We start from the raw sequence: 19,296 nt of genomic DNA, 5'->3' as shown, positions 1-19,296 counted from the left end.
AGTTTGGGGCTTCTGCCACCAGCCCAGTGCTGACGGCAGCTGTGCCCCCCTCCAGCTCTGCCAGCCGCGCCCTGCCCGGCTGGCACCTGCTGGCAGGGCACTGCCCCCCCCCCCCCCGCTACAGTGGGGCCTGGCCCGTGGAGCACGTGTGCTGAGCATCCAGCCCTGTGCCCGGCTTCAGTGGGGGCTGCTCCGAGCCGATCGCAGGCCTGCTGCCGGGGTGATGGGCTGAGCCCACCCCCATGGGACACTGCGATGGGGCAATGGGGGCGAGTTTGCAAGGTGCCCACCCAGCCTTGGGTTTGGATCCTCACCCGCTGGGCCCAGGGTTTCATGGTGCCCAGGATAAAGGGAGGTTTGTGCCAGGACCCAGGGACTCTAGGAAGGGCAGGGCCTCATTCATCACCAGGGGAAAGGCAAGACTGGCAGCCCAGGATCCCCGAAGCCAGCCCCCAAGAGGAGAGGAGTTGAGGGCCAGCTGGGCCTGGCCCTCGCGGGGGCTCCCCCTACCTGCTCTGCTCTTCAGGGTGTCGTACGCCTCCAGCTCCAGTGGCACGACCATGCTGTCGAAGCGGCCCAGGTCGGTGGAGGTGACCAGGCTCCTGCAAGGGGCAAGCTGTTAGTGCAGCCAAGTGATCGCCACTGAAATGCAGCCACCTCTGGGGCGGAACGCGGCGGCTGCCTAACAGCGCACAGCAACATGAGGTGACAGCTGAGGGCAGAAGCATCCCACATTCAATTGCCACAGTGGGGGTGATTCTAAGGAGCCCAATGTACTTATCCGGCCAGGATCTGCCCAGGGCGTCACCTCTACGCTCACTGTGAAAACTGCCACGAATGGAGGGGCACAAGGGGTCAGGGGCTTGGACCCAGCCCAGAGCAGCACAGCGCCCCCTAGCACCTTGTGCGGGCAATGCCTCAGTACCTCTTCTGAGGCAAGAGCGCCCCCTAGAGACCTGCCTGCATCATGCCCTCGAGCCCCCCGGAAACGCATGGACCTCGAGCCAACGTCCCAGCAGGGCCACGGGGCTCAGGGCTGAGCGGGGGCAAATCCAGCCCTGGTGAAACCGGCAGCCCTGGCTGTGTAGGACAGACTGGTGAGGCAGGGCGGAGTGTGAGGCCGGAGCGAGGAGACTGTTCGAGCTGGACCGGAGAGACTAGGAGAAGGCGGCGCCGGGAGGCCTGGAGCGCAGAGCAAGTGTTGGGGGCTGTTCACCGTCCTGGGGCACAGAGGGACGAGGAGCTAAGGGCCGGGATCATGAGCCAAATCCTGCTCCCAGGGCTGGAGGAACCTGCAGGGACCCCAGGGAGTTAAAGGAGCTGCCGATCGCTCAGGGCCGAGTTCAGAATCTGGGCCACGCAGCCTCCCTATCCCATTTCGCAACCTGCCGCAAGAGCCTTCTCCCTCGCAGCACGTGTGCTGTTTGATTGCAGAATAAACGCCCCGGCTGAGACAGGACCCAGATGGCACCGTGGGCAACCACTGGACCTGTGACCCCAGCGCTCCCCATCATCAGCCTCAGACTTCTTGACATATTTCTTGACACCTTAAATGACTGCTTCTTGGAGTAGCTAGTCCTGGAACCCACCAGAGGAGAGACAATTCTTGATTTAATCCTAAATGCAGCACAGGATCAGGTCCAAGAGATGAATATAGCTGGACCGCTTGGTAATAGTGACCATAATATAATTAAATTTAACATCCCTGTGGTGGAAAAAACACCACAACAGCCCAACATGGTAGCATTTAATTTCAGAAAGGGGAACTACACAAAAATGAGGAGGTTAGTTACACAGAAGTTAAAAGGTACAGCGCCAAAAGTGAAATCCCTGCAAGCGGCGTGGGAACATTTTAAAGACACCGTAATAGAGGCTCAACTTAAATGTATCCCCCAAATTAAAAAACATAGTAGGAGAACCAAAAAAGTGCCGCCGTGGCTAAACAACAAAGTAAGAGAAGCAGTGAGAGGCAAAAAGTCAGCCTTTAAAAAGTGGAAGTTAAATCTTAGTGAGGAAAATAGAAAGGAGCATACAAAAACAACAAGGAGTCTGGTGGCACCTTAAAGACTAACAATCTCCCTGCATCTGATGAAGTGGGCATTCACCCACGAAAGCTTATGCTCCCAATACTTCTGTTAGTCTTAAAGGTGCCACAGGACCCTCTGTTGCTTTTTACAGATTCAGACTAACACGGCTACCCCTCTGATACTGAACAATCTCCCTGGTCATTCTATTACAGATTTAAAAGTCATATCATTGAACAAAAAAACTTCAGAAACAGACTTCAAAGAGAAACAGCAGAACTCAAATTCATTTGCAAATTTAACACCATTAATCTGGGCTTGAATAGAGACTGGGAGTGGCTGGCTCATTACAGAAGCAGCTTTGCCTCTCCTGGAATTCACACCACCTCATCTATTATTGGGAGTGGACTACATCCACCCTGATCGAATTGGCCCTGTCAACACTGGTTCTCCACTTGCGAAGTAACTCCCTTCTCTCCATGTGTCAGTATATAATGCCTGCATCTGTAACTTTCACTCTATGCATCTGAAGAAGTGAGGCTTTTACCCACGAAAGCTTATGCCCAAATAAATCTGTTAGTCTTTAAGGTGCCACCAGACTCCTTGTTGTTTTTGTAGATACAGACTAACACGGCTACCCCCGATACTTGATACCAAGAAAGGAGCATAAACTCTGGCAAATGAAGTGTAAAAATATAATTAGGAAGGACAAAAAAGAATTTGAGGAACAGCCTGGAGCGGCGAACCACGGCTAGTGGGAGCTGCGATCGGCTGAACCTGCGGACGCGGCAGGTAAACAAACCTGCCAGGGTGCTTACCCTGGCGAGCCGCGTGCCAAAGGTTGCCGATCCCTGTGATAGAGGTCTATAAAATCATGACTGGTGTGGAGAAAGTAAATCGGGAAGTGTTATTTACTCCTTCACATAACACAAGAACTAGGGGTCACCCAATGAAATTAATAGGCAGCAGGTTTAAAACAAACACAAGGAAGCATTTCTCCACACAATGCAGAGTCAACCTGTGGAACTCCTTGCCAGAGGATGTTGTGAAGGCCAAGACTATAAAAGGGTTAAAAAAAGAACTAGATAAATTCATGGAGGATGGGTCCATCAATGGCTATTAGCCAGGATGGGCGGGGATGGTGTCCCTAGCCTCTGTTTGCCAGAAGCTGGGAATGGGCAACAGGGGATGGATCACTTGTTCTGTTCATTCCTTCTGGGGCACCTGGCATTGGCCACTGTCGGAAGACAGGATACTGGGCTAGATGCACCTTTGGTCTGACCCAGTCTGGCCGTTCTTATGTTCTTATACCCCCAGGACAGGGGCCTGTTTCTCTGTCCCCTGGGACATGCCCCACAGAAAGCAGCACAGAGGGAACCCTCCACCCCAGCATCGTTCACCCACCTGACATCCCTCAGAAGCAGGAGTTTCTCAGGCCGGTCCAGGATGGCCAGGAGCGGCCTCACCAAGTCCTCCACCCCACCTTCATGGACATACTGCGGGCAAAGGACAGGCAGTGTCAGACGGGCCCCTTTGCTGGCCAGAGCCCGGAGCACCAGGTAGCACTTAGCCAGTGCCAAAATGCAGCCACCTCTGGGGTGGGACGCAGGCAGGGTTTCACAGCACCCAGCAACAAGCCGGAACAGCTCTGAAGAGGGAATCATAATTTCTCCTGGGGGTGGGAGGGAGGCAGAACCTGATCAATCCCCGCTGGCATTTGGCAAAGACCCTCGGGCTTTCGTGTGGGGCGACGAGTTACTCCCTCCACTTTAAATCACTTCCCTGCCCTTAATCCAGATTGACACCAGCGTCAGTGAGAACAGGATCCGGCCCCAGCTCGAGCAGTGAGCACAAGGGGCAGCGCCTGCCGGTGCTGCGGTTCGGGACTGACGCGGGGGCCAGCACTGCTGGCTGGGTCCCTAGCAGCTCTTCCTGCTTAGCTCGGGAGAGCCAAGGGCCGGGGCACGGGGCAAGCTGGGGGCTGGGCGGCGAGGGGCCTGGGGAGGAGCCGGCAGCTCCAGTGCAACGGGCTAGTTCTACCCATCACAGTTTGGGAGGCCGCCAGGACTCTCCCCCCCCCATCATCCCATTGCCCAGAGGTCAGGATTAGACTCCCGGGCCACCGCTCAGACCAGCCACGCCCCGTCCCAGCCTGAGGCTGGCAGCTGCCCCATGCCGGGAGTGGGAGAGCGGCACGGGTCTTGCTGTGACGCCCTGGCAGGGGGTTGCCACCAGAGACCAGGGGGCTTTGTTACGAGGGGCCCCTGGGAAACAGTTTCCCGGCCAGGGGCCTGCCCCAAAGGGGGGCACTGGGGTGGCCAGGAGGGGCAGGGGGCCCCGATGGGGGGGGGGGGAAGTGAAGCAGCAGAGCTGGTTTGGCTTATGACCCTGATTTGAATCAGGACTAAACCCTTGTGACCAGCGCGGTGCGGGAGAGTGGGGTCTAGGGGCTAGAACTGGGGCTTGGGAGCCGGGAACCCAGGGCTTTGCTTGTGACCTGGCGCCAGTCCCACCCCGTGCCTCAGTTTCCCACGCTGTCTGATGGGGCTAGTGACGCCTGCTCTCCTCCCCGAGGCACTGGTCGGGCGTGGGTGAGCCAGAGGCTGGCCTCACTTTTACCCTCTCCCTGCCAGCTGGTGGGTGACCCTGCGGAAAAGGGGGGGTCTCTGCCCATGGCACAAGAGCCCCCCTCCTGGGCGGCCTAGTGGAGATCCCCAGGAGTGGAGGTTGCGAGGGTTAATCTGGATTCTGTCTGGGTCCAGCCCTTGTCCTGACTCTGAAGGGGGGGGCAATGGTGTTGGGTGAGCAATGGGGCAGGGGGAGGGAGGGCTGAGCTCTCAAGGACACACAAATCAGCCACGGGAGTGTCCAACGGGCAGGCTCCGAGCGCCATCTAGTGTTCACTAGAGACACACACACCTAGCAGGCCCCGGGGTCAGCGTGTGCCCAGCCTCCCTGGCTACAGGGATGGGTCTGTGGGGGGTTCTAGGGGGAAGGCTGCCAGGGCACGGAGGGAGAAGGCTGCCCTACTCTAGCACTTTCATCCCTGCATGCAGCCATGAGCAAAGCCAGGCACTGTCCCCAAGGAGAGATCCAGGTGGGGAAACCGAGGCACGGAGGGGATGACACATGAACGCAGAGGCAGGGACGGATCTGGGAGAACAACTCAGCTCTCCCGCCGCATGGCGGGCCATGGAGGGGGGGAAGCACAGGGTGGTGAGCCGAGGAAACAGGCCCCGGAACAGAGTCCAGAGCCCCCGCCGGGCTGAGGGAGCCAGCTGGCCGGGCCGGGGTGCCCTTCCCGAGATCCCATAGGACAGGACAGCCTGGCTACCCTTTGCCCTGCCCCCTCATTGCTCTCTGCTTTGGGCACCCCGGGCACCGGTCACACCCATCCCGCGTCCCCGCTGGGCTCCTGGCTGTGGGGCAGGTAACAGCAGCCCGGGCGTGTTCCCGCGCTCCTTACCCGGGTGCAGTGGCGGAGCACGGCCGTCACCTCGTCCTCCGTCAGCAGCTTCCCGGCCATGTCCCGGAGGAGCGGGAGGCAGCTCTCAGCGGCTGGGCTGGGCTCGCGGCCAACGCGCCCTGGGGAGTCCAGGAAGCTGACGGGACGGCCTTTGTCTGGGGAGCAGCAAAATGGGGTGAGCGCAGGTCCGCTGGTGCGGAGATGGGAGCTCCAGAGAGGTGGCCCTCACCTGAGCCTGGGCTGCAGCGCGCTGGCTGTGTAGGTCCCCTCCCCGCCCAGGGGCTCGGCAGCAGGGCTGGGACCAGCCCCTCCTACCGCCCAGCCAGGAGAGACTCCGCTAGCCGGGAGCAGTAGTAGGCTGTTCTCCCCCAGGGGCCCGCTGCCAGAGGGGGCTGCGACATGCTCAGTGAGCAGGTTCCCCAGGTAACTGCGCGTACAGCTCCCGGGTCGGACCCTGGCCAGCCGTGGGGGCCCCGTGGGAATCACGCTTTTCCACCCCTGCTCCTGATTCGTCAGCCAATCCCTCCCCGCCCCCAATTCTCCTCCCCACCCCCTGGCTGGGGCAGACTCCAAACAGGTTGGGAATGGAGAGACTCTGCAGACCCGGGGGGCTCCCCTCCCCCCAAACGCCCAGTGGGGTCGCAGGGGGCTGGGCTCAGACTGCCAGGCTCTGAACCGGGCCCTCGGAGCCCAGCCCAATGGCGGTGGCCCAAGATCAGCTAAAGCCACAGCCAAAGAGCAGCAGCTGGCGAGGATCCCACAGGATGATCAGCCACCGCGCCCCACGGCCCCAGCTATGGGTCTACAGGGAGCAGCCCAGCGCGGCGTCCCCGGACTGGCCACGGTACAGCTGAGATGCCCCCGGCCTTCAAATCATGGGTGCATAACCTCCCCGCCCCGAAATCCCCTTGGGGCGCTAATCTCCTCCCGCCACCAGCACCAGGGAAAGAAAGGGAGCCGGGTTTCTCTGGGACAGCAAGTGGGGAGGCAAAAGGCAAACACAACAGCACACGCATGCACACGCACACACTCACCAGCACACGCCTGCACACAAAAGCACATGCGCACATATAAAAGCACATGTGCACCAGCACACGCCTGCACACACCAGCACACGCCTGCACACACACACACATCAGCACGCACATGTACATGCATGCCATCACACACATGCACCACAGTTACCCCGCTTCAGGCTCCGGCTGACAAATTTCTGCAGGGCGCTGGCTGCAGGTGCAAAGCAGAGGGCAAAACCAGCACACGAGGGGTTAATGCCCCGTGGGTGAGCTGGCGCCAGGGGCCTCGAGGCTGCGACTGGCTCCCCCAGCTCGGGGGGCGGGCGGGCGGCGTGCCAAGCAGGACAGCGCTTTGCGGTTAAGGGGCTGGGAATCAGGAGACCTGGGGTTGACCCCTGACTCCGCCACAGGCCACCGGCGACCCTGGGCAAGTCACTTCACCTTTCTGGGCCTCGACAATCCCAGCTGCAAGGGGGGGGCTGTACAGGCTGGCAGCTCTGGGGACAAGGCCCATCTCCCTGGTTGTGTGGGGGAGCAGGGGCCCTTTCTCCCTGGGCATGGGCGGAGGCAGGGCCATCTCTCCCTGGGCGCCGGGCAGGGCAACCCCAAGCAATCAAAATTCATGTGATTTAAAATAATAAATTCCCTGGGGGAATCACCATGGGGCCAGAACCCCCCCTCGGGGCCATTCCAGCCTCCCCCTCCCCCGACACAGCCTCGCCCACCCCCCAAGTGTCCCGGCGCCCGTTACCTTTCTCCCGCTCCGGGCTGGCCGGGGACCTGGCCCGTCTCCTGCGCCCTGGCGGCCCAGCCCCCTCGCTGCCTGGAGCCCAGCTCTGCTTCGCCCGGCTGCCTCGGAAGAAGAGGTTGACGAGGGTCTTGGAGCGCCGCAGTCTGGCCTTGTCCTCGGCGGGCGCTGGTGGCTCCTGCCTCTTCTCCTCTGGCACCGGGAAAAGAGCCACGGATCGGACCGGGGCCAGGTGGGAGCAGCGGCTCGGAGCCAAGCACGTCTCACCCCAGCCCCCTCGGGCGCCGCTGGGCATCGGACCCGGGCCCCGATCCCTGCCTGGGTTTGCCAGGCGACCACCACAGCGCGCAGCCATCACCAATCACAGAGTGCACCCCCCTCCTCGTCCTCTCCTGGCCGGGCCCAGCCCCCATCTCCCACCTCGGAGCTTCCTTCTCCCCCCTGCCCTGGGGCATCGAACACCCCGATACACATTCTCCTCCGGGCCTGGACATAAGGGAGGGTGCTGGGTCGGACCCCCGGACAGCTCGAGGCCCTCCTGACTGGGGGGCAGGGGAAACGGCAGCTCAATTCAGACTCCTGGGATGTCACTGTCTGAAAGTGGGGAGTTGGGACCAGCTAATGCCCCACTCGGGGGCAGGGCCACTGGAAAGTAGAGGAACCTGCCTGGAATACACGGCAGGGAAGGGGCTGCTCTCGCGCCAGGCAGGCAGCCGGCACCTGCTCCCCTGGCTGGGCTGATTCCCCCGTAGCTGGCTGAACACGAGTCCCGCTCCGAGGCGGAGTCGCACCTCCGGACACAGGCTCCAGCACTGGACGAGGAGCTGGGGGCGGGGGGGGGGGGAGCAGGAGAGGAGAGCCCAGCGTGGGGGGATTTAAGGTGCTCCCTGCAAGCTGGGGGACAGCAGGTCAGGCATCAGTAGAGCTCTGGGGGTGTCTGGGGGGTGGATCACAGGGCTGGCAGGGGTCTGCGGGTTGGGATTCAGGGGCACCGTAGAGCTAGGGAATGGGGGGGCCCAGGGCTGGGCTAGGAGGGGGCTGAGGGTCGGGATTGAGGGGCACCAGTATGTGCACACAGGGGGAACCCATTCAGCTCATGCTCTGGCCAGTTCCGGCGCCAGCACTTACCGCCCACGGTGAGGTAGCTCTGGGATCTCTTGAGGGGCTGCCGGGGCCGGCTCAGTGCCAGGAGCAGGGCCGTCCGGGGTGAGCCGGAGAAGGGCCTGTGCTTCTTGCTGGGGAGCGGGTCCCGGAGGCTCTCGGCCCGGATGGCCGTGTCCTTCAGGATCTCCGGCGGGTGCACGGTGCGCCGGGTCTCGGGGGGCAGGTCCGTCTGCATGGCCGTCTCCACTCGCTCCAGGGAGCGGCTGCGCGCCGGAGGGTCCTCCGTGGAGATGGAGACGTCCACCATGTGGGCTGGGGCGGGGCTGGAGAGCAGGGCCTGGGGCCGCCCGTCCAGGGAGCTGTGCGGGGTCCCCGAGGAGTAGGAGGAGACGGAGGAGCTGGTCTCTGAGGCCTGCGAGAGCTGCTGCAGTTGGCCATTGGTCACTGGGAAGAGATGAAGGGGTGAGAATCCATGGGGAGGGAAGGAACCATCCCCAGCCTCGGCCCTGGGATCTCACAGCGTCACTGTCTGGGCCCCGTGGAACCCAGGCCCTGCACTGGGAGCTGCAGGAGAACCGCCAGAGACACTAGCTGAGTACGTGTCTGTGCGCACCTACTACCCAGCTATGTGTCATAGGCCCTGTACTGCTGGTAGGTAATGGAGATTCCCCTTGAGCACTCATGGCCAGGAGCTCATGCTCTTGGGAGCAGCCGGGTCTGGGCAGCCGTGGAATGCAGCATAGGGACCCCTGGAAAGTGCCAGCCGGCCAAAGATGGGTGGCACCCCCGGGCACCAACACTGCACCTGTGCCCATGAATCTCAAGGCCCGTTCCAGGAGCGACCGGGTGGTGCCATCGTCTGAAGGCAGCCGGGTCACTGAGCCCTCAGCAGGCAGTTCCCGAGGCCATGTGGCAAGGCAGGGTCAGACACTGGAACAGGACCCAGGCGTCCTGGATCCCAGCCCTACGCTTGCTCAGCGAGAGAGAACTGCATTGGCGTCTCATTATGATTCCCAGTGGCAGATGGTCCCCCAGGGAACTTGCCCCCAGCCCCCAGCTCTAGGCAGGGATGTCCCGGGGGGGGGAGGCGTTGAGGGGGGCTCTCTTACACCGACTGAGCCAGCAGTACTCGGCCACCATCTCCTTGTAGGCGGGGAAGCGGCCCGTCTCCTAGACGCCGAGGGAAGGACAGGGGTTAGTGTGTAACCGGCTGCCCCGGGCAGCGTCGTCGACATGAACCCGATCTGCGCGCCGGAGCCTGCCATGAATAATGCAGCCACCTGCCAGCGCCCAGCTGGGCTGAAACTGGATCTGCCCGAGAACGAGGCCCGCGCCCCGGCTTGGGCACCAGCCAGGAGCTCCCCAGAGCTGCCTACGTCAGGGGAACGCCGAGGCGGCACCCAGGGCATTTCAGCCACCAGCGCCAGGGCGGGGGAGAAGCAGAGTGACTGCTCCGTGCCCTGGGAAGGGCCCTCGGGCTGGGAGTCACCGGAGTCCCTCTCACGGCAACGCGCCGAGTGCCCAGGCCACGATGGGCTTCTCCAGCCTTTCCCAGGGTGGCACGGTCCCAACTCCCCCTCCCCGGGCCGATACCAGCCCAGCGTCCCGGGCGGCAGGTCCTACCCGGATGGTCAGCATGATGTGCGTCTGCCCCTTTAGCACTTCCACTGCCTTGCTATGGCTGATGGCGTCGAACTTGACTCCGTTGGCTGCAAGGACTTGATCTCCCACTCTGATCCCGTTCTGCTCCGCCAGCCCGCCGGGGTCGACACTGGAACAACAGCCCACGTCAGGCGGCCGGTGGCTCTCAGCCCCCTGGACGGGGAGCCCCCCGAGCCCAGTTCATCTCCCTAAGGGGCGCATGACCCACTGCTGGGGACATGTGAAACCAGACTGGGGCGATCGACTCAAGGGCCTGATCCCACCCTGGACGGGCTGCCCCGCCTGCTAGATCCTGCCCCACCTCCAGGGCCGGGAGAAAGCCGGATTCTAGCCAGGCAATATCTCCAGACAAGGCCACGTGACACCCCCGATCCCCACACCTGACCCTTCTCAGCCGGGTGCGGGTCCAGCTGTTTCTTGCCATCAGCTGGGGGATGTTCTGGCTGAGCGGCTGGCCCCTAGCTGAGTGCCTGGCCGCTGCTCCTTGCCCCGTGCTCCCTGGCTCGGATGGGGCTGGGCCTGCCCTTGGATGGAGGAGGGGGTCTCTGGCATAGCAGGACCAAACCTCCACGGGGGTCTCCATTCACCCCCAGCACTTTGCCCACCATCCTTCGGACACGGGCGATTTTTGCCAAGCTCAGAGAAAAGCCGGGCGCGCAGCCCCCCGGCGTGGGAACCATCGCCTGGCATTTCAGAGGCCACTGCCGAGAATCTGGCCCTGGGCGGTGCTTTGCCGGGGAAGGGACGGAGAGACTGTAAACATTGAACATATCGCCTGGACAGAAGGAACCCTGGAGATCCCACGTGTCCCTTCATTCTTCGCTTTGGAAAGGTGGAGACGTCGGAGCGAGGAACCTGCTGAATTATTCTTAGGGATGGGGCAGGGCAAACCCGCCTGAGAGCTGCAGGGGAAGACGAATCCCCAGGGGGATCCACGCTAGGATGGAAACGGCCCGTGAGCGGGACCCAGAAAATCCCGCAGGCTCCTACATAGGAGCTTGCTCCCGCAAACACATGGGATGGGGCTCCTCACATGCTGTGCAGAGCTGTCCTGGGACAGCAAACTGATAGGTCCATTCCCAGCCTTAACTCCACCCCCGTCCTAGGGATCTGCACCATCCAGTGATCTGATTGGCGGAGCATCCCAGCAGTCAGCTGGCTCCTGGCTCTCATGTAGTCTGGAGACTACAATTCCCAGCAAACCTTGGTCTTAAAGGGCCCCACACCCCACACACGCCCTGGCTGTACCAACCTGCCCTAAGGTGCTTTGTAATGCGGTTAATTAGATTTCCAGCTGCCCCCCACTCCCAGGGCTCCGTATGCAGTAACTGGTTTCTCTCGCAGACATGGAAGCCCGGGGAGGCCCCAGAGACGCTAGCGGGCGCCGGGCGCAGCTGCTGGGGGCCAACGTACCTGGAGACGTAGATGCCGAGGCCGAACTCCTTGCCCCCGCGGATGTTGAAGCCCAGACAGTAGTCGTCGGAGGTGGTGTAGAGATGGACCATGCGCCTCACGCCGCCCTCGGAGCTGCTGTCCGACGGGGTCGAGCCGCTCTTCTCCACGATCAGGCGTCTGTTCACGACATCCACCCTGCCACCAGAGCGACAGGGTTCAAACAGGGGGCCGAAACCCTGGGCCTGGCTCTGGCACGTCTACACGGAGAACCCTACAGCAGCCCAGCTGCAGCAGACGCTGAACTGCCAATATTGGGAGGTTTGGAAAAGGTGGAGGAAGTTTTCATTCCCATGGTGGGACCCCGTCCCCCTTCTGGCCAGTAGATGGGACACCACGAGAGAGGCTGTCCTGGAGGTTTGACCAGACGCCTCTCCCGAGGGAGCCTGACCATGAGTTTCCAGGCCAGGGGACTCTGCTAGATCAGGGAAGTTTAGGATCAGAATCCAAACTTTCAGGAGCAAATCCACCCCCAGTCTCCAACCCCCCTAAGATTCTGCCCTCGCACAGCTCCTGAAGCCTGCGCTGCTCCCCAACAGCTAACAGGACAGCTGGGGCAGAGTCACCCGCAGACCCAGAGACAGGCACAGCAGAGGAATCTGGCAGGAATCCAGCGTTCCTCTTCTCAGAACACCCCTGCGGGGATGAAACCCACGACCTCTAGATCAAGGAACAGGCCTACCTTTACAGCATGAGCTAAGGAAGCCAGGCTCTGGCAGGCTGATTCCGCCCTAGAACTGGGGGTTTGTTGGGGGTGAGATCTGGAAAAACCCAATAATGGACAAACCAACCTCTCAACCCTTTAGCCTTCTTGTCTCACTGCCCCTGAATGCCAGCCTTGGGCTCTTAAACATCGTCGCACTGAAGCCCACCTCAGGCCCAGCCCGCCACGAAGCTCCGCTAACCCAGTCTGGGCTCTCCCTGCACATCTCTGCCGGTGCCCCTCAATCCCAGCTCACAACCCCCGCTATCTCCCCCGGCCCCCTGCCAATGTTTCTCAACCCTTCCCCTGCTACTCCGTTCCCCGCCCGTGACCCCAGGCCGCCCAGCGGGCAGATCTGTGTGATGTGGACAAACAAGGGCCTAGCATATGACCCTGGGACACCCAGTTCTCCGAGGGCCCAATGCAGGATTCGAACCTGCCCTCCGGAGAGGACCGCTGAGCGCACTAACCCCATAGGACACCGAGTCCCGAGTTCATTCCAATGCGCTCTCCCGGCTTCTCATGAACCCGAGAGCTCCCGCTCTGCTCAGAGGAGTCCGGCTTTGGCCCACCCGCATCAGACACTGTCAGGCACCTGGGACGGGCCGAGGATAGCGGCAAGGTGTAGGTAGCGAGCGCGCCACTGCTTACCACGTGGTCTTTTCTCGGGAGAATTTAATCCCTGGCACCTTTCCCATGCGTCTCACCATCATCCGCAGCCGGTTGTTCCCAGTCAAGACCTTGACGGCACTCCCCATGGTGATGCTCTCCAAGCTCACGCTGTTCACCTCCGTGATTTTGTCCCCGATGCACAGGCCAGCCAGGTCTGCAACGTTAAACGGAGACCCCTGAGATCAGGCTGAGAGGAGGCGGCTGGGCTGCGCGGGACGGGGGAGCTAAAAGCTGGGGGACGGCTGCCTGGTCCAGCCAGACGTTCCCCGAGACGACAAGTTCTCAGCTCAGCAGCAGCTGGATCTCGCCTGGTGTGTTGTAGCAAACACCTCGACCTGGAACGATCAGGTGGGAACTCACCCTCCAACCCTGGGAGTGGACGGTCATGGCCGTGCGGCGTGGGGGAGAGCAGTTTCCTTAATGTCACGCTCCCTGCTTCCCTCATGTGCAGCTGCGCACTGAATTTCCACTAGCAATGACCACGGCCACGGGTCTCAGGTACTTACCTGGGCCCCATCTCTGCAGTATCACAACCTCTAATGCGTTTAGCCTCCCTAATGGCCTGTGAGGTAGAAAGTACCCCTGCCAGACAGAGGCTAAGTGACTTGGCCAAGGTCATGCAGCAAGCCTGTGGCAGACACCAGGAAACTGAACCCGCAGCTTCTATGTCCCAGGCTGGCGCTCTGACCATTGGGCCAGGCTTCCTCCAGGGTCACAGAAAAAGGCTCTGGCCATAAGGAGCTGGCCTGGCCCTGGCCCATTGCTGAGACCGGACACACAAGCTCCTCCAGGCTATCTGGGCGTCACGTTTTGACCCTGCCCAAAGAGGCGGCTCAGATTTTCATCACCTTTCCTCAAGCTAATTCCCACGACGAGCTAATTTCCATTAACGAGCACCGAAGCCGCCAGGAACTGGAACAGAGCCTGGGGGTTGTTATTTCTGACGACAGCGTGTTATTCGGACAGCCTCTGCCCGCACTGAATTGCTCCGGTGCTTGCAGAATTGCAGGGGACAGCCAAATAGATCCCGCCCCTCCCGTAAAGGGTTAACAGAGGAGGTGAGGCAAAGGACTCCCCATGCCCCACAGAGATACCTAGACCCCCTCACTTCCCACCCCAGTGCAACCAGCCCGACACGCGTTCAAGGCCAGAAGGGACTGTGAGATCTCCTGCATAGCGCAGACCACAGACCCTCCCCCAGCTCCCCCTGGATTGAGGCCAATCACTTGCGTTTGACTAAAGCAGAGGTCCCCAAACTGTGGGGCAAGGAGGAACATTGTGGGGGGTGGTGGGGCACGGCTGGGGCCTGGGCCAGCCTTCATGGGGGGCGGGGCAGGAGCGCCCCACAGCTCTGCTCTTGGTCCCGCCCCCAGTTGTGGGCCCCTTACCCCTCTCCACATCCCCCACTCCCGCAGCCGTGGCCCCGGTCCTGGCTCGGGGATGTGTGTGTGCAGACAGGGGTAAGAGGTGCACAAGGTAAAAAGTTTGGATGTAGGGTGACCAGATGTCCCGATTTTATAGGGACAGTCCCAATTTTTGAGTCTTTTTCTTATATAGGCTCCTATTACCCCCCCACCCCCATCCCGATTTTTCACATTTGCTGTCTGGTCATCCTATTTGGACGAAAGCATTTTCCAAAGAGGCACCAGGCTGGATCTGAAGCCATGAAGTGCTGGAGACCCCATTGCGTCCCTTGCGACCCGCTCCGTGAAAAACACCAGCCTGATTTCAATTTGAATTTGCCTGGTTTGACCCTCCAGCCATGGGTCCTGGTTCTGCCGTTTAGTACTGGGGGTTTTCTCGGCGGCTCCTCTCCAGTTTCCCCAACACCCGTTTTCCAACGCGGAGCTGGTGCGGGGTGGCTGACCCCAAAAAGCAGGAGTCAGACCGCAGCGACCCGTCAGATCGGTCCCAAGATCACATGACAGGCTACCGTACGTTTGCTGGGCCGCCCACGGAGGTTTGCATCCTCCCGTCCCCACTTCGTGTTCCCGATTTAGGCTGAGGAACACGATTCTGACCCCTGCACACTGACAGCTAGTCCTTTCGGGGGGCTTCCCCGCAGCCCCACATCTGCTCCTCCAGCCACTGTGGAATTCTTCCCCCACACACCTCTGGCCTCTGGGGGGCACCTCCGGGGGGGGAGGGTCTGCGCGTCTCCCCCTGCCAGGCCTGGTGCTGCAAGGAAGGGGTGGGGGCACCCTGAGCTGTTGGGTTCTTTCTGCTCCCTCCTGTGAGAAAGTTGTTGGCTGCCCCCCCCTCCACTCCCCTCCCCCAAAACTCCTCTGGGGAGCTGGGGAGCCATTTGCCTCCCTTCTGCTGCAGCCCGGGTTGGGGGCTCTTCCCCTGGAGGCAGGGGGTGGGGCAGGCAGACGATCAGAGGTGTGGTTCCCCATGGCAGCTTCTATGGCATCATGGCAAAACTGGCTCCATCACGGGCCAGTCTCACGGTCTGCTGGGGGGCTCTCGGTGCTAGGCAGGACAGCCGCAGGTTAAGTCAGGGGTCGGTAGCCTTGCGAGCAGCCAGGCAGGAACGACTTAATGCAAAGCCGCATCAGGCCCTTTGGTCTCCCACGGCATCGGGCCATCGCTCTGCCGTCGCTCCGATTGCGCCTCCCACACGTTCTGCGCCTGGCAGAGTGCGGCCCCTCTCTCCTTGCGTCAGGCCCGGGTCTCCTCCGAAGGCCCCGTCACCAGTGCCCGTGGGCCCCTCAAACGGCTTCCCCCCACCCGTTCTGCCAGCCCTAGGACCCAGCTCCCCACCCCCGGGTACTAGACCCGGAAGAGAACTCAGCACTTCGGAAATGTGGTGTCTGTCTGGATCTGGGCGCGGGGCAGCTGTACGGCACGGGGCCACACCACACAGGCTTCTTCTGCCTCCTTGGCTGAAACAGCCTTCTGTGCCCCGATGCATCCCTGCCCCAGCTCACCCCTGCTCCTTCTCCACCTGCCCACCGTCCCCTGCTGTGCAAGGAGAGCCCACAGACCGGGACTCGGAGTCAGCGCTCCCCGCACGGCCCCCTGCTCTCCACCCAGACATGGGAGCTGCCCGGTTTCTACTTCCAGGAGGTGCAGCCCCTTGGAGACTACAAATCCCAGCATGCCTCGGTCGGCGCCGCCCTGGGCAGCCCTGTGCTTGGACCCAAGATGGAGCGCTGCCTCTTGGGAGCGCTGACAGTCCCCAGGGCAGTTGCATCTTTAGCCAAGCCGAAGGCTGCCCGGGTCAAGGTGGAGCATTGCATGCTGGGACTTGTGGTCTCCCCATGACGGCCGGCAGAGGCGGCAGGCGGCCCCTCGGGCACGGCACCCCTCAACGAGCTCCACTTACCGGCGCTGCTGCCCTCCTCCACTTTGCTGACGAAGATGCCCAGCCCGTGCTCCGAGCCGCCCCGCACGCTGAAGCCCAGCTTCCCGTCCGCGCTCTTCTCCACCGTGATGGCGTTGATCACGTCGCTCTCGTCGCCGGTGGCTGTGGGGACAGGGCCCAAACACGCGGGAGAGAACGGGGTGGTTTCCGCAGTCGCCAGGCCCCGCACCGCAGCCCGCTTACGCATGGGCCGGGCCAGGCCTAGCTAGGCACGTGAACGGGCCAGGCTGGGTTACGGGCACACCGCTGCTTTCTGGTGGCCTCTGGAGCGCCGCTGCAGGGCTCACACAGCATTTGCCCTGTTCCCATACGCGATATGGGCCCACGGAGTCAAGTCCTCACCAAGCCCATTAAAAGCGTTAACAGCCAGGGACCGCAAAGTGCTTTCCAAAGATCAACTAACGGCGCCACACCCTGCTCCCCTCCCCCACAGCAGCAGGTGGGATTATCACTCCCGGCACGGGGGAGCGGGGGAGTGGGTCACCCAGTGATAGAACCCAGGTGTCCTGGCTCCCCATCTCCGGCTCCTATCCTGCTTGGATTTGAACGCAAAGGGCCACATTCTTCCCTGGCGTAACTGCCTGGGCCCAAGCGCGTAGAGCCTGACTCCAGGCCACGCTGCAGCCCATGGCGTTACCCAGGAGATGAATTTCGTGCTAAGAGTTTTGCTCCTGCTCAGACCAATGGAGCACGTGCAAGGAACGAAGACAAGTTCCCTGCAGTGGATCTCAGCTTTTTCCATACTGGTACCTCCCCACACCCCCGACCTCCCTTGCATCCAGCCAGGATGGGGGGAGACTCGGGGGATCAGGTCAAATAAAAAGGGGGGCCTGGGTCGACCAGATGGGGAGACACAAGAGACAACTTCAGGGGCGCTCTCCTGCTTTCGTCAGGGCCAAAGTTGTCCCTTGGGGCACTGCCCTGCCCGAGCCACGGCTTGAGAAGGGGGCTGGGAATCGGTATCTGGGTGATGAAGGGTGACCCCAAAAGAACCCCCCCCCGGCAATGGAAGCAGAGAGAGGCCCCGGCTGCCGTACCTTCGATGGGCGAGTTGATGAGAATGACCCGTCCCATGGGCGACGAGGTGCGGATGCCCCGCGGGTGCCCGTTCACCAGCCGGTTCTGCTTCCTCAGCAGGTAGCGGGTGGCCGCGCTGGCGTCGCTGCCCGAGCTGCGGGAGTGGGTGGGGCAGGCCGCGTCCCTCAGCACGGAGTCGGAACCGTGTGCCATGGCGGGGCAGGGCGGCCGCTAGTCATGAAGGGACCCCAGTGTTCGGGGGACGTCTTCAGCGGGGGAGCAGGGAAGGACCCTGCCCCCTGCCCTGGGAAAGCCTGATTCCGTCGGGCGGGCGGGGCGGACTGTTACATTTTGGCTGTTCAGGTTTCGTCCCACCAATGGAAGTGGGCGCCTGACGTAGCCCAGTGACATGTTCCTCCGGGCGGGCGTGAAAGGGGGCCGGGGCCGCGTTTCCTGTCAGGTCTCAGCTCCGTCCGGGGGCCTCACGCGACGGCACCGTTCCCGTGCCTGCAGCGTCAAATCCAAACGGACCCGCGTCAGCCCCACAGCTCTCCCCACCGCCAGGCTCCAGGGCCCCACCAGTGAACAACAACGATCATGAGGAACAGCCCGCCAACGCCTGACACCCCCATGCACAGGAAAAGCTCCCAGGCCAAATCCGGAGAGGAGCTCTCCGATCCAGTCATTTAGACTGGCCTCCAGTGGAGTCACTCCGGATTTCCACCAGCGCAGGAGGGAATCGGAATCAGTGCTGGCACCTCATGGGTCAATCAGTTAGATCCCCAGGGGAAATTCAGACCCAGGGGCAAGTGGGAGGAACAGCTCTGCCAAGCTTGCTCTGCTCTGCAGCCAGAGAGCCACAGACTTTTAGGCCATATGGGCCCATGTCGATCGACTGCCTGGCCGGATCTACGTAACACAAGACACCAACATTCACCCACTAATTCCTGTATCAAGCCACTATCTTGGGGACGAGCTAGAGCCCATGTGTTAGGGTCTTTGCCACCTGGAACAACGCTGGCAGTCCAGTAAGCAAGGGACAGAGGAATAGCTCAGTGGTTTGAGCATTGGCATCCTAAACCCAGGGTTGTGAGTTCAATCCTTGAGGGGGCCACTTAAGGATCTGGGGCAAAATCAGTACTTGGTCCTGCTAGTGAAGGCAGGGGGCTGGACTGGACTGGATGACCTTTTCAGGGTCCCTTCCAGCTCTATGAGATAAATAGGACAGTTAGACCAGAAGGGGCTATAGGCCAGATTTGTCCCTTAATCAGACTGGTGCACATTGGAAACATCTCTGGGGGAGTTACTCCAGATTTACTCCCGCCTAGCAGAGATCAGAATCTGGCCCTAGCCCCATGCACTACACCGGAGTTAATCCGGATTTACACTTGACGGTGTGAGATCAGCTTCCGGCCCCAACCTGGCTGATTTAAAGGGAATCCCGCCGGGGGTGAGGGAGATCACAGTCCAGCAACAATCCCCTTGGTTTTGCTGGAGCTCCTCTAGGTTCGTCCCTGCGCCGGGGAGATCGGGCTCCGCCTCCGGGTGTCTCCTGGTTTACAACCAACCCGGCACACTTCCCTGCCCGGAGCTCCTGAATCCAGGCCACGCTCCCGGAGGGAGCGGATCGAGGCCGAGCCGGCTCCGGGCAGGGGGGCTGGGGCTGTCCCAGGCGCAAGGCGAGCCCCGGCCCGGCTGCGCGCTAGCTGCGAACTGCCCGGCCTGATGAATAAGTGATGCGGCCCCTGCGCTGGCCGGCCCGGCCCGGGAGGCACCGGCCGCGGGGGAAGGGACGGAGCCGGCCGGGGAAACACGCGTGGGCCGGGGCAGGATGTCCCCCATCCTCCCCCCGCACCCTCCACGTGCGCAACTTTCCTCCACCCGGCGCCCCACTGCGCCCCCCGTGGATCGGAGCGTGGGGAGGGGGGCTCTGCACCTTGCCCAGACCCCCCCCCCCCCCAGGTGTCTGCAGGTGACCCCCGGCTGGGTCCCTCCCCGATCCCCTTGCGCCAGAGGGGGCAGCAGCAGCGGGGGCCCAGGTAAAGGGCCGAAGGGGTTGATGGGG

The 19,296-nt window shown here is 61.8% G+C and overlaps 1 protein-coding gene across 1 annotated transcript in view; it reads right to left on the bottom strand.

Moving 5' to 3' along the window:
* PDZD7 (PDZ domain containing 7) overlaps positions 1–17,444 on the bottom strand; it is a 26,424-nt gene extending 8,980 nt beyond the window's left edge. The window contains exons 1-12 of the mRNA XM_026651044.1: positions 17,252–17,444; positions 16,176–16,316; positions 12,827–13,001; positions 11,434–11,610; positions 9,982–10,129; positions 9,468–9,528; positions 8,383–8,802; positions 7,258–7,446; positions 6,676–6,717; positions 5,491–5,645; positions 3,429–3,520; positions 511–602 (exon numbers count right to left, since the gene is read on the bottom strand). Coding sequence (XP_026506829.1) covers positions 511–602; positions 3,429–3,520; positions 5,491–5,645; positions 6,676–6,717; positions 7,258–7,446; positions 8,383–8,802; positions 9,468–9,528; positions 9,982–10,129; positions 11,434–11,610; positions 12,827–13,001; positions 16,176–16,316; positions 17,252–17,444 — 1,885 coding nt within the window. The remainder of the gene's footprint in view (positions 1–510; positions 603–3,428; positions 3,521–5,490; positions 5,646–6,675; positions 6,718–7,257; positions 7,447–8,382; positions 8,803–9,467; positions 9,529–9,981; positions 10,130–11,433; positions 11,611–12,826; positions 13,002–16,175; positions 16,317–17,251) is intronic.
* Between the last annotated feature and the right edge of the window lie 1,852 nt (positions 17,445–19,296).

This window comes from Terrapene carolina, unplaced genomic scaffold, assembly GCF_002925995.2.
Source record: "Terrapene carolina triunguis isolate 2854851 unplaced genomic scaffold, T_m_triunguis-2.0 Scaffold95, whole genome shotgun sequence".
Taxonomy (NCBI): domain Eukaryota; kingdom Metazoa; phylum Chordata; order Testudines; family Emydidae; genus Terrapene; species Terrapene triunguis.
Note: the sequence above shows the minus strand (reverse complement) of the source record. Positions and strands in the feature narration are given on the sequence as shown.